This window comes from Ailuropoda melanoleuca, chromosome 15 (assembly GCF_002007445.2).
Source record: "Ailuropoda melanoleuca isolate Jingjing chromosome 15, ASM200744v2, whole genome shotgun sequence".
Taxonomy (NCBI): Eukaryota; Metazoa; Chordata; class Mammalia; order Carnivora; family Ursidae; genus Ailuropoda; species Ailuropoda melanoleuca.
In genome coordinates this window covers 24,282,783-24,303,811 of record NC_048232.1, presented here as the reverse complement: position 1 = coordinate 24,303,811, position 21,029 = coordinate 24,282,783, and the positions used below count along the sequence as shown (strand labels likewise).

General features: G+C 36.0%; 1 protein-coding gene across 1 annotated transcript in view; it reads right to left on the bottom strand.

Moving 5' to 3' along the window:
* The window catches only part of ANKRD26 (ankyrin repeat domain 26), a 120,210-nt gene that overhangs the window by 30,318 nt on the left and 68,863 nt on the right, over positions 1 to 21,029 (bottom strand). Inside the window, 8 exon segments of the mRNA XM_034644369.1 lie at positions 3,885 to 3,997; positions 7,376 to 7,469; positions 7,797 to 7,867; positions 11,427 to 11,579; positions 13,130 to 14,086; positions 15,555 to 15,692; positions 16,626 to 16,809; positions 18,454 to 18,667. Coding sequence (XP_034500260.1) covers positions 3,885 to 3,997; positions 7,376 to 7,469; positions 7,797 to 7,867; positions 11,427 to 11,579; positions 13,130 to 14,086; positions 15,555 to 15,692; positions 16,626 to 16,809; positions 18,454 to 18,667 — 1,924 coding nt within the window.

Here is a 21,029-nt window from a genome sequence, read left to right as displayed (position 1 = left end):
AATTAAAAGAATTCATGGAAACAAAGGAAAATGAAAACACAACGGTTCAAAACCTGTGGGATGCAGCAAAAGCGGTCCTCAGAGGGAAGCATATAGCAATGCAGGTCTTTCTCAAGAAACAAGAAAGGTCCTGAATACACAACCTAACCTTACAGCTAAAGGAGCTGGAGAAAGAACAGCAATTAAAGCCTAAACGCAGCAGGAGACGAGAATTAATAATGACCAGAGCAGAAATCAATGAAATTGAAACCAAAAGAACAGTAGAACACAGCAACGAAACTGGGAGCTGGTTCTTTGAAAGAATTAGTAAGATCGATAAACCCCTGGCCAGACTTAGCAAAAAGAAGAGAGAAAGGATCCAAATAAATAAAATCACGAATGAAAGAGGAGAGATCACAACCAACACCAAGGAAATACAAACAATTTTAAGGAACATAGTATGAACAACTATAGGCCAACAAACTAGGCAATCTGGACGAAATGGATACATTCCTAGAGATGTACAAACTACCAAAACTGAAACAGGAAGAAACACAAAACCTGAACAGGCCCGTAACCAGCAAGGAAAATTGAAGCACTTACCAAAAATCTCCCAACAAACAAAACTCCAAGGCTGATGGCTTCCCTGGGGAGCTCTACCAAACATTTAAAGAGGAATTAATACCTACTCTTCTGAAGCAGTTCAAAAATATAGAAATGGGAGGAAAACTTCCAAACTCTTTCTGTGACACCAGCATTACCTTGATCCCAAAACCAGACAAAGACCCCACCAAAAAGGAGAATTACAGACCAATATCCCTGATGAACACGGATGCAAAAACTCTCACCAAGATACTAGCCAACAGGATCCAACGGTACATTAAAAGGATTATTCACCACAACCAAGTGGGATTTATTCCTGGGCTGCAAGGGTGGTTCAACATCCGTAAATCAATCAATGTGATATGCTACTTTAAGGAAAGAAAGGAGAAGGACCACATGATCCTCTCGATAGACACAGAAAAAGCAACTGACAAAGTACAGCACCCTTTCTTGATTAAAACTCTTCACGGTGCAGGGATAGAGGGAACAGAACCTCAATATCATAAAAGCCATCTTCAAAAAGCCCACAGGGAATATCATTCTCCATGGGGAAAAACTGAGGGCTTTTCCCTAAGGTCAGGAGCACGGCAGGGATGTCCACTCTCACCACTGTTGTTCAACATAGTACTAGAAGTCCTAGCCTCAGCAATCAGATAACAGAAATAAAAGGCATCTGAAACCACAAAGAAGAACTCAAACTCTCACTCTTTGCAGACGACATAATACTCTATGTGGAAAACCCAAAAGACTCTACCCCAAACTTGTTAGAACTCATACAGGAATTCAGCAAACTGGCAGGATAGAAAATCAGTGCACAGATATCAGTTGCATTTCTATAGACTAACAATGAGACAGAAGAAAGAGAAATTAAGGAATCAAAGCCATTTACAATTGCACCAAAAACCGTAAGATTAGAAATCAGAAATAAACCCAACCAAAGAGGCAAAGGCTCTGTACTCTGAAAACTCTAGAACACTCATGAGAGAAACTGAGGAAACCACAAAGAAATGGAAAAACATTCCATGCTCATGGACTGGAAGAACAAATATTGTTAAGATGCTGTGCCACCTAGAGCAGTCTATACCTTCAATCCAATCCCTATCAAGCTACCATTCCCTTTTTTCACGGAGCTGGAATAAAGAATCCTAAAATTTGTATGGAACCAGAAAAGAACCTGCATAGCTAAAGGAATGTTGAAAAGAAAACCAAAGCTTGTGGCATCACAATTCCGGATTTCAAGCTCTATGACAAAGCTGTAATCGTCAAGACAGTATGGTACTGGCACAAAAACATTCTGTTTCTTTGGCCAGTGAAACACAATAGAGACCCCAGAAATGGACCCTCAACTCTATGGTCAACTAATCTTCGACAAAGCAGGAAAGAACAGCCAGTGGAAAAAAGACAGTCTCTTCAACAAATGGTGTTGGGAAAATTGGACGGCCACATGCAGAAGAATGAAACGGGACCATTTTCTTACACCATACACAAAAATAGACTCAAACTGGATGGAAGACCTAACTGGGAGACAGGAACCCATCAAAATCCTACAGGAGAACACAGGCAGCCACCTNGAACACAGGTAGCCACCTCTGTGACCTCAGCCGCAGCAACTTCTTGCTAGACATGTCTCCAAAGGCAAGGGAAACAAAGACTTCATAAGATAAAAAGCTTTTGCACAGCAACGGAAGCAGTCGCCGACACCAAAAGACAACCACAGAATGGGAGATGCTATTTGCAAACGACATATCACTTAGAGGGCTAGTATCCAAAATCTATAAAGAACTTATCAAACTCAACACCCACAAAACAAATAATCCAGGCAAGAAATGGGTGGAAGACGTGAACACACATTTCTCCAAAGAAGACATANGTCTCCAAAGGCAAGGGAAACAAAGACTTCATAAGATAAAAAGCTTTTGCACAGCAACGGAAGCAGTCGCCGACACCAAAAGACAACCACAGAATGGGAGATGCTATTTGCAAACGACATATCACTTAGAGGGCTAGTATCCAAAATCTATAAAGAACTTATCAAACTCAACACCCACAAAACAAATAATCCAGGCAAGAAATGGGTGGAAGACGTGAACACGCATTTCTCCAAAGAAGACATAGAAATGGGCAACGGACACATGAAAAATGCTCAACGTCACTCGGCATCAGGGAAATTAATACAAATCAAGACCACCACGAGATATCATTTCACACCAGTCAGAATGGCTAAAATGAACAAGTCAAGAAATGACAGATGTTGGCAGGGATGCAGAGGAAGGGAACCCTCTTACACTGTTGGTGGGAATGCAAGCTGGTAAAGCCACTCTGGAAAACAGTATGGAGGTTCCTCAAAAAGTTGAAAATAGAGCTACCCAACGACCCAGCAATTGCACTACTAAGGATTTATCCCAAAGATATAAATGTAATGATTTGAAGGGGCATTTGCACCCCAATGTTTATAGCAGCAATGTCCACAATAGCCAAACTATGGAAAAAGCCCAGATGTCCAATGATAGATGAATAAAGAACATGTGGTGTATATATATACAATGGAATATTACTCAGCCATCAAAAAATGAAACCGTGCCATTTGCAGTGACGTGCATGGTAGTTAGAGAGTATTATGCTAAGTGAAATAATCCAATCAGAGAAAGATAATTATCAATTGATTTCACTCATATGTAGAATTTAAGAAACAAAACAGAGGAGCATAAGGGAAGGGAGGGAAAAATAAAAGCAGATGAAATCAGAGCAGGAGACAAACCATAAACTCTCAATCATAGGAAACAAACTGAGGGTTGCTGGAGGGGAGGAGGGTGTGAGGATAGGGTAACTGTATGATGGACATGAAGGAGGGCACCTGATGTAATCAGGACAGGGTGTTATATAAACTGATGAATCACTGAACTCTACCTCTGAAACTAATAATACACCATATGTTGATGAATTGAATTTAAATTAAACAATAATACTAAATAAGGAAATAGAAGCCAAACCAAGATAACTTTTGATGTGATTAAAGAATGACACAGATAGGTTATTAGATACTAAAATATTGGTTTGAAGGGAAGAACACTATAAAAAGGAAAGATTACCAAAGAACAAAGATATCTTGCAGAAACGTTTCAGGTGGACGATGAAAAGTGCAGTTGTTATTGTCAAGGGAACTACTTTTATTATTTAAGGAACTTAATTAAAGTGTAAGTGTAATATTTTGGCAAGAATTTGCATTTAGGTTTTAATAAAGTAAAATTATAGTTAAATCAATTAATTAATGGTTAAAATGATCTGAAATATTACAGTGTTACCTGGTAATTTCTTTTTCTAATTCACCATTTTTCTTCATTTCTTGATCTAAACAACATTCCAGAGATTGTTTTAACTCAATAAATTTCTTCATCTGTTCCCTTTCATCGTCAGACTTTGAAAAAAATTTTTAAAGAAAATGATTTTTAAAAGTCTAGATACTCCTTCTTCTTTCATAAAATATTATTTCTCATGAATTCATGACTAATACATGTTTAGACAGGTTCATAAACTACATTTTATTAATTTTATAAATTAAATTTTATTATATAAACGGTTTATAAAACTACATTATATACATTTAAATTGATAATTTTAAATGTATATAATGTAGTTTAAAATTTATAATTTTAAGTTTTATCTAATGTAGTTTTACAAACCTGATGCCAATAAAAACAAATTTCAAATGTAAGGACCTTTCTTCAAACAGGTTAAACTGATTTTACACTATTTTTTCCAGAATTTAAATTGCGAAAATTTACTTGTGAAATACAGAGGTTCTTACCCATATTAAGTGTTAATGAAAGCATTTTAAAATTGGCTGCATTTACATTTTAGTTTCTAATGATGCCCTAGAAACATTTTCATCCATAGCTTAAGATACTCTGCATTCTGTGAGACCACACCTTTCTAAGATAACCTCTGAAAAATTCCTATGCAGTCCCCATTACAGTTTGGATGATCATCTGACTTTAGGATGAGATACTCTCATTCTCTGCAAGCATTTCAAGCATTCTCTGCAAAATTTCAATTTCTTCTTTTCTATTAACTACTTTTCTCTTTAAACAAAGTTCAAGTCTTCTCGATATTATAGAAAAACTTTTGCTTAACTCCTGCAGTTTTTTCTATCATCCTGCTTCTCACCTATTGCTGGCCTTGAACATTCTTTATTTAATGTGTCCTTTCATCCACAGATTCAACTTTTCATCACTTTTCTTCTTTTCACTAAAATCTGAGCTTCCATCCTGGAATTCCACTAAAAAATTTTGAGGGTCATCAAGGATCTTTTTTTTTAAAGTCCTTATCCTACTTTACTTCTCAGCAGCCCCTGAAAACAATGACCACACCCTCCCCTCTGCTCTTCTAATCCCATTTTATTTCTAAATGACAGTGACCACTAACATTTAGTCCCTGACCCTTCATCTCAGAGTTGTTTAAATCTCAAGGCTTCAAAACCGGATTCTCTAAATCTACATTTCCAGCCTTGACCCCTGTACTAAGGTCATCTGTACTTTTGATCTTCCTTCTAGTTCCTCACAGACAATATTCAAAACCACACACTCAAAAACCATTACCTGACGTGGATTACATCATCTAGTTTTTTAAAAAATTTATTTGAAATAGAGAGAGAGTGCACGAATAGGGGAAGGAGCAGAGGCAGAGGGAGAGGGAGCAGGGAGCATGATGTAGGGCTCAATCCCAAGACCCTGAGCTCATGGTCTGAGCTGAAAGCAGGAGCTTAACTGACTGCGCCACCAGGTGCCCCTAGACAGCTTATCTTCTACAGTTTGACTCTTTTAGGTATTACTTCGAGTGTATTGTTATTTTATAATCTCAGGGGGGCACCCTTACCTTTAGGATGCTGACCACCATACTTTGTCTTGCTTTTTTTTTTTTTTAAAGATTTTATTTATTTATTCAACAGAGATAGAGACAGCCAGTGAGAGAGGGAACACAAGCTGGGGGAGTGGGAGAGGAAGAAGCAGGCTCATAGCAGAGGAGCCTGATGTGGGGCTCGATCCCATAATGCCGGGATCACGCCCTGAGCCGAAGGCAGATGCTTAACCACTGTGCCACCCAGGCGCCCCTGTCTTGCTTTTCTTTTATGAAGCAAAGGTTTTTCACAAGGGTCAGATTATCAACTGTTTGCCTTCGTTTTCTTTTGAACAATTTCCTATTCTGCAGAGATTTGATCTTACAGAAGTCTTCTGAAGTTCTTTTCATACACATATTGACTATATTGTTTGGAAGCTTAAGTCAGCCTAGAGCGATATATCTCTTCTTCCCAATCCAGATTCTTCACCTTAAAACTGTGTCCATCGAATATCTTAACCCAGGTAGTCTCTGGCATGGGGATTCATTAGATAAATCCTTCTAGAGAAGTCAGGGCTATGGACTGAGTTGCTTGAAAACTAAGATTTTGTTTCACAGGGTAGACCTTAAAGTGGCTAATAATTTTATGTCATAACCCTAATTCATTTCCCTTGGAATCTACAGAATAGCTATGGATATTCTTAAAAACCTTACAATATTTGATACCTTCCTTAATAGATTTCTGTATGACACTGGAGGGGGACAACTCCTGGCATTCTCATTCTCAGAAGACTCTTTATTAACTTATTGTCATGTTACTTACGCTCAATGAAAAGCACAGTAATACAACGTGACTAATTTATATGAAATCTAGAAAAAAAATAATTTTCAATGTTTCTTGGGCCACGGAAAGGACCAGTCAACAGAATGTGCCAGTTCCCCAGATAGGTATAGCTGTGTAATGAAATTTGCAAGTATGCAGCTTTTGTGACTAAAAGAAACTAGTGGTAGGTGCATCTACCTCATTGTTCCAAGTTAGGACTCACAACGCAGTCTTCTCATCTTACATCATTGGTAGCCTCTCCTACAAAGGAGGGTATAAATGGCACGAGAATCTGGTTCTGCTCAGTAAATAGTTATATAGTTTTCACTACGTATCAGTAAGTTGGAATTGGGGATTGCACATTAATTTTTTCTGAGATTCGATTGTTAAATCTCTGAAAGGCTGATTAATTCAAGTGAATGTAAAAAAAATAGCTCCAGAACTTGCAATGAATGCTAGGAGTACTGTTACTATGTAAGGCCCTGATTGAGCAGTAATTTCTGCTTTTTCACTGGCATCTCTTTTCCTTTTCAAAATCCAACAAAGAGAAAAATATATTCCTTTGAGAAAAACGTTTGCATAATGCATAATGACCTAATCATTCTTGATGAAGACAACAATTTACAAATTTTTAATTACAAATCACAACGAATTATCATTAAAGTAATCCATCCTCAAATCTCACTGAAGGGTTTAAATTACAAGAGAGTCAGAATTCAAGATCAAATTATTACTCAAAGTTTGGGAATTTTTAAACATATTGAAAAATATTAGCAGGGACTCAGACATCTGTATACCAATAATCATGGCAGCATTACTAACAACAGCCAAAAGGTGGAAAAACCCAATTGTCCACTGACAGATAAACAAAATGTGCTATGTATAAAATATTGCTTTTTCTTAGACTATCACAATCTTTTTTATTACAATCTTACTATAAAAATTATTAATTTATGAATTCAGTCAACTTCATGTAGAAAGAGGAATTATACTACTAGTAGTCAGGTGCAATAATATGAATATAATAAACATTTTTATCAGTGAAAATTTTCATATTATCCAAAATATTCTTATACATTACTACTAGAGAAATAAAAATTCCTTTTCAGTAGGACAGAAATTAAGAGACTGACTTACCGAACTTGTACTTAACAGGTTTTCCTGAAGCTCTTCAATTCTGCCTGCTTGCTTTTTGACTCTAACTTTTAACTCGGCATTTTCACCTTCAAGCCTAAAATGTGTATTTTAAAATTATTCTCACACACAAATTTTAAAAGTACCATATAATTTCTAAACAGACACCTGAAGATCTTACATAAATTCTTAAAAATTTAAAAAGTAGATTTGGCAATTGTGCCATTTTTCTGGTTTTGTAGTAAATGTGCAAAATTTAAAGATAATATGCAAAAATTATACATTTCAATATAGCACAAAGCTGAAATTTTTATCTAACTTAACAATGATGTATTTATTGTCATCACTGATATATTTCTCATACTACGCTGCTTATCTGCTTTATAAATACTCAAGCTATTTTCTGTGGTGCTTTAAATTGTACTTTTGCACGTGATCTTTTGACTTCTCAATACATCTTACAGCCTCTGCATGTCGATCTTGTGCTTCTTGCAACTAAAAAAGAAAAGAAAGAAACACTTTTAACTATTGGGAATCTACTATAAAACCACCATCAGCTATTTTTGTAAATAAAATTTTATTGGACACAACCACACTCTCCTGTACATACTGATTCATGACTACAGCAGGTTGAGCTGCTGCAACAGAGACCTATGGCCTACAAAGCCTAAAATATTTACAGGGAGTCTGCTTCCTCTCTCTCTCTGCCCTTCCCCACTGCTCGTTCTCTCTCTCTCTCTCAAATAAATAAATAAAATCTGAAAATAAAATACTTACAAACCCCTTACAGAAAAGTTTACTGACTTCTCAAGTGCTAAAATGTTTTTAAATTTTATTTTAACAGATAAACCTACAAATTTATATATTGGTCAAAGGGGGAAAGAGAGAAAATTACCTTATGGGAAACATTTCTATTTTTGTATTCCAAGCACCACATCAACTATTAATTTTAAATATTCACGTATGTGAATGACCATGGCTATTCCAGTGATTATAAAAGTTAACATGCTGCTTTCAGTGACAACCAGGTATTTCATGTAACAGTATGAGAGGCAGTATCTTCACAGGAACCAGAATGCCTAGGGTCTGAATTCCCAAACACCACTGGGTATTATTAGCTGTGTGACTTGGAACAAATTACTTAAAATTTCTGTGTCTCAGTTTCTTCTTCTGTAAAATGAAGAAAATAATAGTATCTACCACACTGGGATGTTGGGAAGATTAAATTAGGAAATATGCATGAACTCTTTAGAAGGGGAGCACACACCAAATTCTAAGTGTCTGCAATTAGCATTATTATTGTTGCTGCATGTTAAGTTCTAATCATATTTGATATTTTAGGCAGATGGCAGGCCAATGAAATTGGTCTCTTCTCCAAGTTATACTGAAATCATTCTTCATATGACTGAAAGTGGCAGCAAATGGGGAGCATGAGGCCCAGAATATATCCTCAGGACTTCAAAAAACTTATACCAATTCCACCTGCTAACAGTCCTTTTTTCCACTTACAATAATTTTAACTTACTCCCTCTCTATACTACTCAGTGGACAATGCTCATGGACTACAGTGCCAATAGTACCTCCTAGACTGAGTAATAAATAATTTACATGACCATCAGAGGCAAGGGAAAGCCAGTGACATGGAAATAATGGACTCTTGCTAAATCAATGTTCCCAAATCATTTCATGTTTATATTGTTTATCTTAGCAACTGTTTAAGTTACACTGCTTTAGCAAGTACTCTGATGAATAGATTAAAGCTACGTGGCATGGCATATCAGAAAAGCTGTCCCAGGGGCACCTGGCAGGCTCAGTCGGAAGAACATTCAACTTTTGACCTTGGGGTGATGAGTTCAAGTCCCACAATGGGCAGAGAAATTACACAAACAAACTTTTAAAAAAGAAAGAAAGAAAAAAGAAAAGCTGTCCCCGGAGCTTTATAGTTAGTAAAGTGCTAAAATCTGTAAATCTCAGTTCTGGCTGCAAAATGAAGAAAAGCAAATTTAGACTGTTTTTCCATAGTAGGTGGCGGGAGAAGTATTTGATTGAACACTTCTCCTCTGTCAGATTAAATGCTTTCAATTTTACATTTAATTGCTTAAAATAGGGGCGCCTGGTGGCTCAGTTGTTAAGCGGCTGCCTTCTGCTCAGGTGTGATCCCAGCGTTCTGGGATCGAGCCCCACATCAGGCTCCTCCACTGAGAGCCTGCTTTTTCCTCTCCCACTCCCCCTGCTTGTGTTCCCTCTCTCACTGGCCGTCTCTCTCTGTCAAATAAATAAATAAAATCTTAAAAAAATAATAATTGCTTAAAAGCCATTTAGAATAAAAGTTTTGTTATGTCAATGTTTTCAATCAGAAATTACTGATATGGTATAAAGCACTTAATTTAATCCTAAAATCTGTTAAGTTAAAATATTCTCAATTTGTACAAGGATAGGTACCATACATACCCTTATTTTCCCCCTTAGATAAATGCATACTTAAGACAAAATCATCTCGCATGAAAAAAATAAAAACAATGTAAAACAAAGGACTAAATTGTTCTGCATAGACTAAATGACAAGTGTGAAGAGAGTAAGGTCAGTGGGAATTAGAATAGTCGGAGAGAACTCCATGGAGAATGAGAGACTATGAGCCAGGTCTGAATAGTGTAGGATTAGGCAAGAGGAAGGGAAACTAAAAGGACAGAAAGGACAGCATGAGTAAAAGGCTGAGAGATGGTGAAATCACCCCAATTCACTCAGAGGATAAAATCTGATGGCAGGGAAATAAAAACAGATGTCCAGACAATAACTAAATGAATGTTCACAGCAGCATTATTAATGGCAAAAAAGTGGAAACAACCCAAAGGTGCATCAAGTGATGAATGAACAAGGGTTTTAGCCCACAATGGAGCACGTTTGATAATAAAAAGAAATGAAGCACTGATATACGCTGTAACACAGATGAACCCTGAAAACATTAAGTGAAAGAAACTAGTCAAAAAGGACCGCACACTGTGTGATTCTCTTTATGTGAAATATTCAGAACGGGCAACTCTATAGAGGCAGGAAGTAGCTGGTGGTTGCCTGAAGCTCGGGGCAAGGGCTAAGGATTTCTTTTCAGGGTGATGAAAATGTTCTCCTTGATGGCAGTGATAGTTGCACAACTCTATGAATATACTCAGAAACCATGAACTATACAGTTAAATGGGTGAATTGTATGGTATGTGTATTTTACCTCAATAAGGCTTTAAACAAATCTAATGGCAGGACCTAGATAATTTTCTTAATTCTCTCTTTTGGGTGTGCATACTATACATGATCTGAATATTTCTATGCATTTACAATATATCTGAAAGGAAACGAAAATGAAGGAAATGCCTAAGTTCAACTGGTTTGTGAAATGACTTTTCTGTACAAGTTATCCTGAAATCAGTACAGTTTCTCTATTCATTCATAAAAGTGAAGATGAGAAATAAGAATTTTCTGAAACATTCCATTAAACACTATCTTCTGATTTTATATGGCTCACCTCATCATGGTACCAGAGATATCATTAAAAAACAGTGTTTAGGGCACCTGGGTGGCTCAGTTGGTTAAGCATCCAACTCATGATTTCTGCTCAGGTCATGATCTCATGGGTCATGGAATCGAGCTGGCATGGAGCTCTGTGCTGGTCAGGAAGTCTACCTTAGATTCTCTCCTTCTCCTCTCCCCTCTCCACATGTGTGCATGCGCACGTGCTCTGTCTCTCTCAAATAAATAAATAAATGTTTAAAAAAAAAAAAAACGGTTTGGAAGAAAAAAAAAGTCTCTCAATTTCTGTGAGGAATGATGCGTAAGTCTCTACTTCCCTAAGTGTAAATACTATAAGAAAAAATGCATAACACAAACAGCAGAATGAAAGTCAAAGTTTAAGAAATAAGTGCAGTGTGAAGATACTAAAATTATACTAAATCAACTACAATGAAAATACAAAAGAAAGTGGTCCGTGGAAATCAGCATCCTAAAACACTTTATATTATTTAATCAGCTACAGATTAGCTGTTGACATGTTACATTTAATACATACCTGACTTCTGATTTGACTTAATTTCTTCTTTAAATCCTGTGCCTCATCTTCTAAATTAATACGACAACGTGATGTAACCTCTAGGGACGCCTCTGACATAGACTGTTTTTTTAGGGTATCAGCCAGTTCTAGTTGAAGCTGTCTCATAGCTACCTAATAAGAAATTTCTGTTACTGATTTTATAAATCATCTTACTCTTAAGTTATGTTAATAATATGTAACTCTAACATACGTACTTTGAAAAATATCACCACATGCATCAATTCACCTTCTTTTCCTAATATGTACACATTGCTGTTTACTGAATTTGGTTAAAGACACAAAAAGGTGTTATCCTCCTGCCCAGTCAGTATTATGTTACTTAGATAATTAATTCAGCCCCACTACCCATTCCTTGTTGATGAATTTGGAAAGCTTCCCAACCTACTGAAGTCTCAAAAAGAAATGGGTATATAAGTGGGACTAGCAGTGGTAAATTCTGCATTATGAAATGTTTTCCTTCTTTTTTATTAGAGGCTTCAATTAATGTCAAAGTTCCTCACATATTCAATCCTCTGCTCAAATCCTTCTAATAGATTACTACCTCAGGACAAATGCGAAGTTGTTCTAATGGCTTTCAAGGCCCTAGATAACCTGGCTTTCACCTCACTCCCTGACCTCCATTTCTGCTACACAAGAATCCTGCTACCTCTCATTGATCTGAAAATGGAGATCCAATACCAAATTAATAAATTACAGAGATATACTTCTCTTTGTATTGGACAAACTTATGCCCAGATAATAGTAATTGTGCTCTGAAATGACCAAATTACATGTAAAATTGCTTTAAAAAATTATAAATAGCAGTGGGAAGATTAAATCAAACACAGTTTTGCTAAAGCTCACCACAGTTGTCACAAATTATGATTTAATGAAAAGTAAGCGCCTTCAAAGAGGTAAAAGGTCATAAGAACACATGACTTCAGACTAAAAATTCAAATTTATATAAGTAAAAATAAAGTTGTGCCAACCTAAAGTGTACAAAGAGCTACCAAAGGAAAAGTACTGAGAGACAGGGAAGTTCATGTGGGAAGTCAGGAGTTATGTGGGAAGTCAGGAGTTCACTGTCAAGTTAATCCACTTAATTGAATCTCAATTTCAAAATGCCCATTTTAGGTATGTGCATTTCCATTTATCTGTTCATCATGGTATTAAAATGTGATGACAAAGATTAAAATTATTATTTTGGCAGTATAAAACTAAATTATTAATATCAGCCTACTATCTATTAGCAATATAACTTAACCTCTCAAACTTTCATAGATGACACAAAATTTTTATTCAGATTAAAGCACTTCTCAAGTCTAATTTTTATTTGCTGGACACAAGTTAAGGCTGACTTATAGTCTATATATTTTTTATATTCAACTAGATTCAAAATTCAGCCATAATCATTCAGGTCATGATCTTGGGGTCATGAGGTGGAGTTCTCCAATGTGGAGCCCTCTTGGGTTTCTCTCTTCNCGTGGAGCCCTCTTGGGATTTTCTCTCCCTCTCCCTTTGCCCCACCCCCACTCATATGCAGATGCAATCTTTCTCTCTCTCTCTCAAAAATAATAATAATAATAATAATAATAATAATAATAATAATGAGCCATAATCAAATATTACTTTGAATTTTCTCTCAGGAAGCTTGAAAAATATTTATCTTTCTGGATACTTACTTCTCTTTCTACTTTCTCCTTTTCATACTGATAAATTCTTTCTTTTAAAAGATTACATTCATTCATTAACTCTTTATTTCTTTCTTCCAACATAAGACCTTGTTTTTCACTTTCAGCTTGAAGTTTTTCTAGAATATCCTGAAACTGGTCTTGGATATTAATTACTATCTTTTCTTTACTAGCAGCTTTGTTGTAAGCATCATCTAGTTGCTGTTGAAGCAACGTATTTTCACTTTGTAGTTGAGATAATCTCTCTTCTAAGGACTCCTGCTTTCCAATGTATTTATTCACTTTATCTTGTTCATTTCGATACATGTGTTCAATTTCCTTTTTCTGACACTGTGTGTGACTTAGTTCTCCCTGTACACGTTCTAAAACCAAAGTCTTTTCTCTGAGGGCATCTCTTGTGTGATGGAGCTCAATTTCTAAAGTATTGAGTTGACCTTCAGTTTTCGAAAGATTCTGAGAAAGCAGCTCATTGTTATCTTTTAGGTTAGACACATCGAAATTCAATTTCTCCTGCACACGAACCCATTCATCTTTTGCTCTCTGGAAAGTAAGTTCTAGGTCTCTCTTTGCTGTCTGAATTTGATCACGATCCTGTACAGCACTAGCTAGTCTAGCTCGGTATGATTCAACTTTTGCATCCAGTCTTTCCTTGTTTTGCTTCTCGCCCTCCGATTTTGACTTTAGCATTGTATTCTCAGTGGTCAAAGCATTAATCTGTCCACTATACTGGAATATTGTTTTTGTTAATGTTTCCTCATTCAGTTTTATGGTGTTTTGAAGGCTGGCATTTTTCTCTTTTATAATTGCAATGTCTTCACAGTACTTCTTTTCCTTTTCCCGGTTTTGATTGTTTATTGTGTCTATTTCCAGTCTTAGCATGGCAATTTCTTCCTGACACCTGTGGTTTTTATGCAACAGACCTTTTTCTTTTTCATGACTATTAAAAACCTAAGTAAAACAAAGGAGACTTTTAGCTGGAACCCAACAAAATGACATTATCGTGATTTTCTCTGAAATTAAAGAATAACCTATATTTATACAATGAACAGGTTGCAGTAAGTGGATATCCAACGGGAAAAAAATAAAGTTGGGTCAAACCCCAAACTTTATACAAGCATAAATTCCCAAAGGTTCAAAAATTTAATTGAAGACAATGAATGCATGAGAGGAAGAAGAAACCAAGAAAAAATTTTTAAGAATCTCACAATTGGAAAGGCCTTTCTCTGATTTACAACAAGCCCAGAAAGCTTGAAATAAGAGATTAATAAATCTGACGACCCTAAAAATTGAGTTTACAGTCTGATATACAACACAGCTACCCCACAGTAAAATCCTTAGCTCTACATATATTTGGACAGATTAAATTTCCTAAAATTCTTTTTTCCTGACAACATTCCACAGAATTCCAGTTTTCTAACATTTCTAGATTCAATTATAAGAATGACATCTACTGTCAACTGACAAATCTAGGCACTGCACTATAAACACTTCTACATACATCAATGAACACTTTTAGTTATCACAATTCTAGAATGGAGAGGTTAAAAATAGTAAGTGAGCTGCAGGACTTTCCTCAGGTCTTCTTACTCCACTACTAGTGCTCTTGCACCAAACTGTAGTTCTTCTCTAGTGGAAATCATCAATACAAAAGAAGCCTTATATTTCAAAATACTGATGGTAAATAAGGTAAAATTTATACAGCTCTTAGAAAAATCATCAGATTATTTGCTGCTGCAATAAATTTTATTTCCTCTACATGATGTTTAAAATGGTAATAAATACAAAATAGGGGAAAATACACTGAGCTATTTTATTAGGAATAAAATACTCATCAATAAATTATCATTAGCATATGATTGTTTCAAAAGCGCCTTGTAATAAAATAGGATACCACTTGGAGAAAATTGCTACTTTTCTCAAAAGTAGGACACTAATATCCAAAAGAAAGTCTCTGAACAGGCTACACTTTTCCTCCTGTTTGTCAGTGGAAGTGTTAAGCTAACCTCTCTATTAATATAGAGGTGATGAAGTAACTGCCCAAAACTAAAAGATATGTTGTTAACAGCCATAGTTTTGAACTTATGGAAAGGCTCATCAATTCTTATGGAAAATAATAAAAGCCTCTCCTTTGGATGAGGACATTATGAATGTCACTATTTGACTCTTGCAGACAAATGCATTTAAATTAAGACTATTACTTTAGCCACTGGACCAAAAATGTCACTGCCCCTTATGTCCCCCCATATATATATATGTATATGCTTTAAAAATCCTCTATACTTTCCATGGTCTACAGTGTTGGTTTTTAAAAATATATATATGCATACATGGAGAAAAAATAGTAATTTCAGAAAATAAGATATATATACATACAAATACATACACACATGTACTTCAGAATAACTAAAGAAAATACCCCAGAATGCATTTTCTTATTGGCCTTTTCTAGCTCCTTTTGTTTGCAAAGGTGATTGTTTAGAATTCCATCTTGTAATATTCTGGCATTCTGTTCTTCAGAAAGTTGTTTCTTGGTGTCGTTTTGTTCTTCTACAACCTAGAGACATATTTTCATTAGGATTTTGGATCACACCATTAAAAAAGAAAGGCAAAAGCTTAAGAGAACTTAAAAAAATGCTAAAAAGAAGTAGCCTTTGTAAAGACAGGATTTTTATCCTGCATAAATAACTCCAACTTTAATTTAAATGACAGCTAAATTTGTCATAGAGTAAAAATACAGGTAGATATAGTATGTGAAATAAAATGTCTTTATAAAACATTTAACTAGTTCCATCATAGTCCCAAGGCAATTTAGCCTGTATTTTAATATAAAAAATCCAAAACTGGGGTGCCTGGGTGGCTCAGTTGGTTAAGGGTCCTATTCTTGGTTTTGGCTCAGGTCATGATCTCAGGGTTGTAAGATCCAACCCCAAGTCGGGCTCTGCACTCAGTGCAGAGTCAGCTTGAGATTCTTTTCCCTCCCTCTCCCTCCCCCTTTACTTCTTCCCCTGCTCATGGTCTCTAAAAATAAATAAGATCTTAAAAAAAAAAAAGCTGGGGCGCCTGGGTGGCGCAGTTGTTAAGCAGCTGCCTATGGCTCAGGGCGTGATGCCAGCATTCTGGGTTCGAGCCCCACATCAGGCTCTTTGGCTGGTAGCCTGCTTCTTCCTCTCCCACTCCCCTTGCTTGTGTTACCTCTCTCGCTGGCTATCTCTCTCTGTCAAATAAATAAATAAAATCTTTTTTTTTAAAAAAAAAAGCCAACATTCACATTTATCTCAATTTACTTTCCATCCCTTAACTCAGAAAATATACATAGAGCATATATGAAACGCCAAGGATCCAATAAGCTATTAATTTTAGCTACAAATATAATAGTTCCTATTAGGATAAAACAATTTTTTATCTATTTTATATCTAAATAATATACATTAAACCAAAGGGATATTATAATATTGATGGAAATATGCAATTTTTATCAAAGATTTACCTGATTCAAATTATTTCTTACAGTCCTCAATTCCTCATCCCGTGTTCTAAGAGTAACTTCTAGTTGTTGTTTCAGTTCGACTTCTTTATTATACTGCTCTTCTTTTCTTTTTAATTGCTCCCTAGTTTTTTCATATAACATATCAGTATTTCTTCTTTTTTCTTTTTCTTGTTTTAAGGAAAATCTGCAAATAAATGTGCTTATTTTAAAATTTGTTTTGTAAGCAAGAAAAAGTTCATTTTATGATCTGGTTCCACATATGCTGGTTTATTGTCCAAATGAAATTTCTATGTTGTCAATTTTTTCCTTTCTAGGGCTCATGTTTTTAATTTCTCACTTCAATCTCTTCCAAAAGATATACAGAGTTGAAAAGAAGCAATGAGAAAGCATTATGCAGTTTAGTAGTAAGTTTTAGTCAGCAATAACTCTGGTAGATATTGTAAGGAAAGGAATTTTGAAACTATTCAAGATAGTTAGAATTGAAAATTATCATTTACCCCACATAGTCATAAATACTCTTCCATTAGAATAATTCAGTTACTAATTAAAAAGAGAAGTGGCTGCATATAAATTCACTAGAAGTAGATTTCTACTTCACAAAACATCACAGGTACCTCTAAAAATAATTTGCAGTGTAAGACAGCATCTGCAAATGTCATTTGCACAACATACCCCTGCAGATTGCTGTGATCCAGGACTAGGCTAGGGAGTTTAATATCTGTTGCCCTGTACTTTTTATGTTTCTTCTTCTGCAACACTCTCAATTGACCTTGTCGATTATTATTCTTTTTTTTTTTTTGAGAGATTTTATTTATTTGACACAGAGAGAGAGCACAAGCAGGTGGAGCGACAGGCAGAGGGACAGGGAAAAGCAGGCTCCCCGCTGAGCAGAGAGATCTGGACATGGGGTTCAATCCCAGGACCCTGGGATCATGACCTGAGCAGAAGGTAAACACTTAACCAACTGAGCCCCCCAGGCACCCCTATTATCCACTTTATAAATCATTTGAAAACCCCTTCTAGACCAACACAGGATCCATATTAATTAACAATAAAGAGTAATATGTGCTTACGGCACAGACTTTTGAATTAATTTTATCTACATATGAGAGATGTTGAAAAACTTGAGCAGTAATCATTTTCCATGTTACTTTTTAATCGCTGCATATGTTTAAAGCTGAATAAATTTTGAAAAATTTTCTGTCTTGAGAAAAATGGCCATGTTATACTCTGTTCATGGGCATATAAATTAATATAAACTTCCCTGAGAACAATTTAAAAATAGGATCGAAGACCTTCTTTAAATTTATACTTTAAGTAACCAATACTATATTGAATAATGTATTCCAAGTAAGTTAACCAGAAATGTAGAAACAGATTTATATAAAAGACATTCCTTACAGCTTTAATTAAAGTATAGAAATGAAAACCAAACAAAATTCAATTTGTTGAATAATGAGGTTTCCATATGGTGGACTTCTATATGGTCATTAAAATTATGATTTGGAATATACATTAAATTATTCGTAGAAATATTCACTGTTAAGAACTTGCTGTATTATTTAGAAGAATCTCATACGTCACAATACTAAAGAAGTTTTCTTCCCTATAAAATCCCAGAAGGTAAATTAGCAACTACAAAACTTCTCCTACATATCTGTAGTATAAAAGTCAATAGCTCAAGGGGCGCCTGGCTGGCTCAGTCAGTAGAGCATGCAACTCTTGATCTCATGGCTGTGAGTTCAAGCCCCACACTGGGTATGGAACCTATTTAAAAAACAAAAAAAGTAAATAGTTCAAATACTTCCTTAAAACCAAGACGTCATACCTCAAACTGCAGAGTTCTTGTTCCCATTCCACTTTTTGCTGCTCCAACTGCGATTTAATTTCTTTTGTTTCTGATAGCTCCTTTTGTAGTCTGTTAACCCTACTTTCCATTTTTTTATTTTTTTTTATAAGTTGTTCACAGTGAGTGTTTTTAAGTTCTATTAATCTTTCATACGAAAGAACCGCATCCTGGATTTTTAATAAATTAACAGAATCTACATCAGAGAAAAAACAAAAACAAAATATATAGGGGACCTGGATGGCTCAGTTGGTTAAGCATCCGAGTCAGGTTTCAGCTGAGGTCATAATCTCAGAGTCATGGGATCAAGCCCCGCATGGGGCTCCTCACTCAGCACACAGTCTCCTTGAGATTCTTTCCATGCCCCCTCCTTCCCCCTCTGTTCTTCTCTCACCCCCCACTCATGCTCACTCTCAAATAAATTAAACCTTAAAAAAAGAAATAAAATATCAGTACTTTTTGCATATAAAGGACTATGTGCTTTCACATTCACTCATTCATACATTAAACAAATATATATTGAATGACTTCAATGTAAAAGATATTATACGGGCACCTGGGTGGCTCAGTCTGTTAAGCATCTGCCTTCAGCTCAGGTCATGATCTCAGGGTCCTGGGATCAAGCTCTGCATTGAGCTCCCTACCCAGTGGGGAGTCTGCTTCTCCCTCCCCCTCTGCCTCTGTCCCTCCCCCAGCTTGTGCACTCTCTCTCTCTCTCTAAATAAAATCTTAAAAAAAAAAGATATTATACTAAGCTCTGCAGATTAAACAGATAAGATCCCTGGCTCTTATTTAGCTTCAAGTCTAGTGAAAGGGAAAGACAAATAAAATGACAATTACAAATTCAGATAGTTCCTATAAGGAAACAGATTTCTAGGATCGCATAACATAACGTGATCTACACTGGGAAGGGAAGATTCCTTGAGGAAGAGAGAACTATTCTGAGAAATGAAGGAGGAGCAGGAAGCAAGTGAGCAAAGGAGGAAGAAGAGCATTCAAGACAGCCTACAGCATGTGCCAAAGTTCTGTTGCAATCTGCTTCTGGCCAAGATGGAGTAACAGGTACTGATTTACCTTCCTACCTGAAACAAGCCAAACACAAAAAGATAAAATACATTTTCAAATTATTTTCAAGACAAAAGACTTCAGTCAATGAAGGACAATGATCCCTGAAAACAAAAGAAGTTAGCCTAACACATACCCGAGCTCACTGCCTTGGGAGAATTTCCACTGACCATGACACAGGTGAAAACACTGAGACAGACTCCACCAGATTCCTGAAGTTGAGATGACGAAACTGAGAATCCGGTGAAACCAAGGCAGATAGAGATCAGAGGTCAAAACACTGGAGAGAAGAAAGCAGAACAAAGAACTCTAGAGATCTGCAGAGGGCTCCGCTGGTGCTCACACAGCACCAGGGATAGTATCGATTCCCATTAGCCTTGCTGGGAAAACTCATAGCCTGTAGCACAATGAATACAGTAGTAGGTCTTGCCTCAGCGGTGGGGAACAATGAGCTCTAGGCTGAGCACTACTCTGGATTCACCTAACAATTCATAAGAATGGGACTGGAAAGGGTCAACTGTTTGTAATCAACTTAGCTATATCTCAAAAGGAAGCATAAAAAGGTAAGTAGAGGCATAAAAGCTATTTTTAAAAAACCAAATACAACTTACAGAGATGTAAATTATGTCAGACGTGAAAAATACATTGGATAGGAATAAACACGTATTAGACATCACAAAATAAAAGACTGAAATTGACATCAGAAAACTGTGAGAAAACTTCAAGTGGCTAATCTACAATTCCCCAAAGAGGCAGAGGAAAGGAACCAGAAAAAAATATTTGAACAAAAAATGACTGGGGCACCTGGGTGGCTTAGTCAGTGGGCATCTGCCTTCAGCTCAGGTCATGATCTCAGGGCCCTGGGATCAAGCCCCATGTTGAACTCCCTACTTAGAGGGGAGTCTCCTTCTTCTCTTTCTGCCCCTCCCCCTGCTCATGCATTCTCTCTCTCTGAAATAAATGAATAAAATCTTAAAAAAAAAAAAAGAAAAGAAAAAATGACCAAAACGTTTCTAAACCAGAAGAAAATTATACTCCCACAGATCCAGAAGGATCTGGGTAGGAGAGGAGAATTGGAAGTTAACTATTATAATTTTCTTAAACTACACATGATGTGGTAAAACATTACTTGAAGGTGGATTGTGATGCTTAAATCATATACTTTAAACCCTAATCACTAAAATAGCAAAACTAAAGAGTTATTAGTAAGCAAAATACATACATACACACACACACACATTAAACTAAATCATAGAAATTACTTGATTAATCTAAAAGAAAGCAGAAAAAGAAGAGAATGGGAACAAACAGCAAAAAGGACAAATGGGAGTCAAACAACATGCCGACAGATTCAAATCAACTACATCAACAATCACATGAAATGAAAATGGTTGAAAAGCCTCAATTAAAAGGCAGACTCTCAAAATGGATAAAAAAGGAAGACCTAATTATATGCCACCTATAAAAAAAATGCAATTTAAGTGTAAAGACAC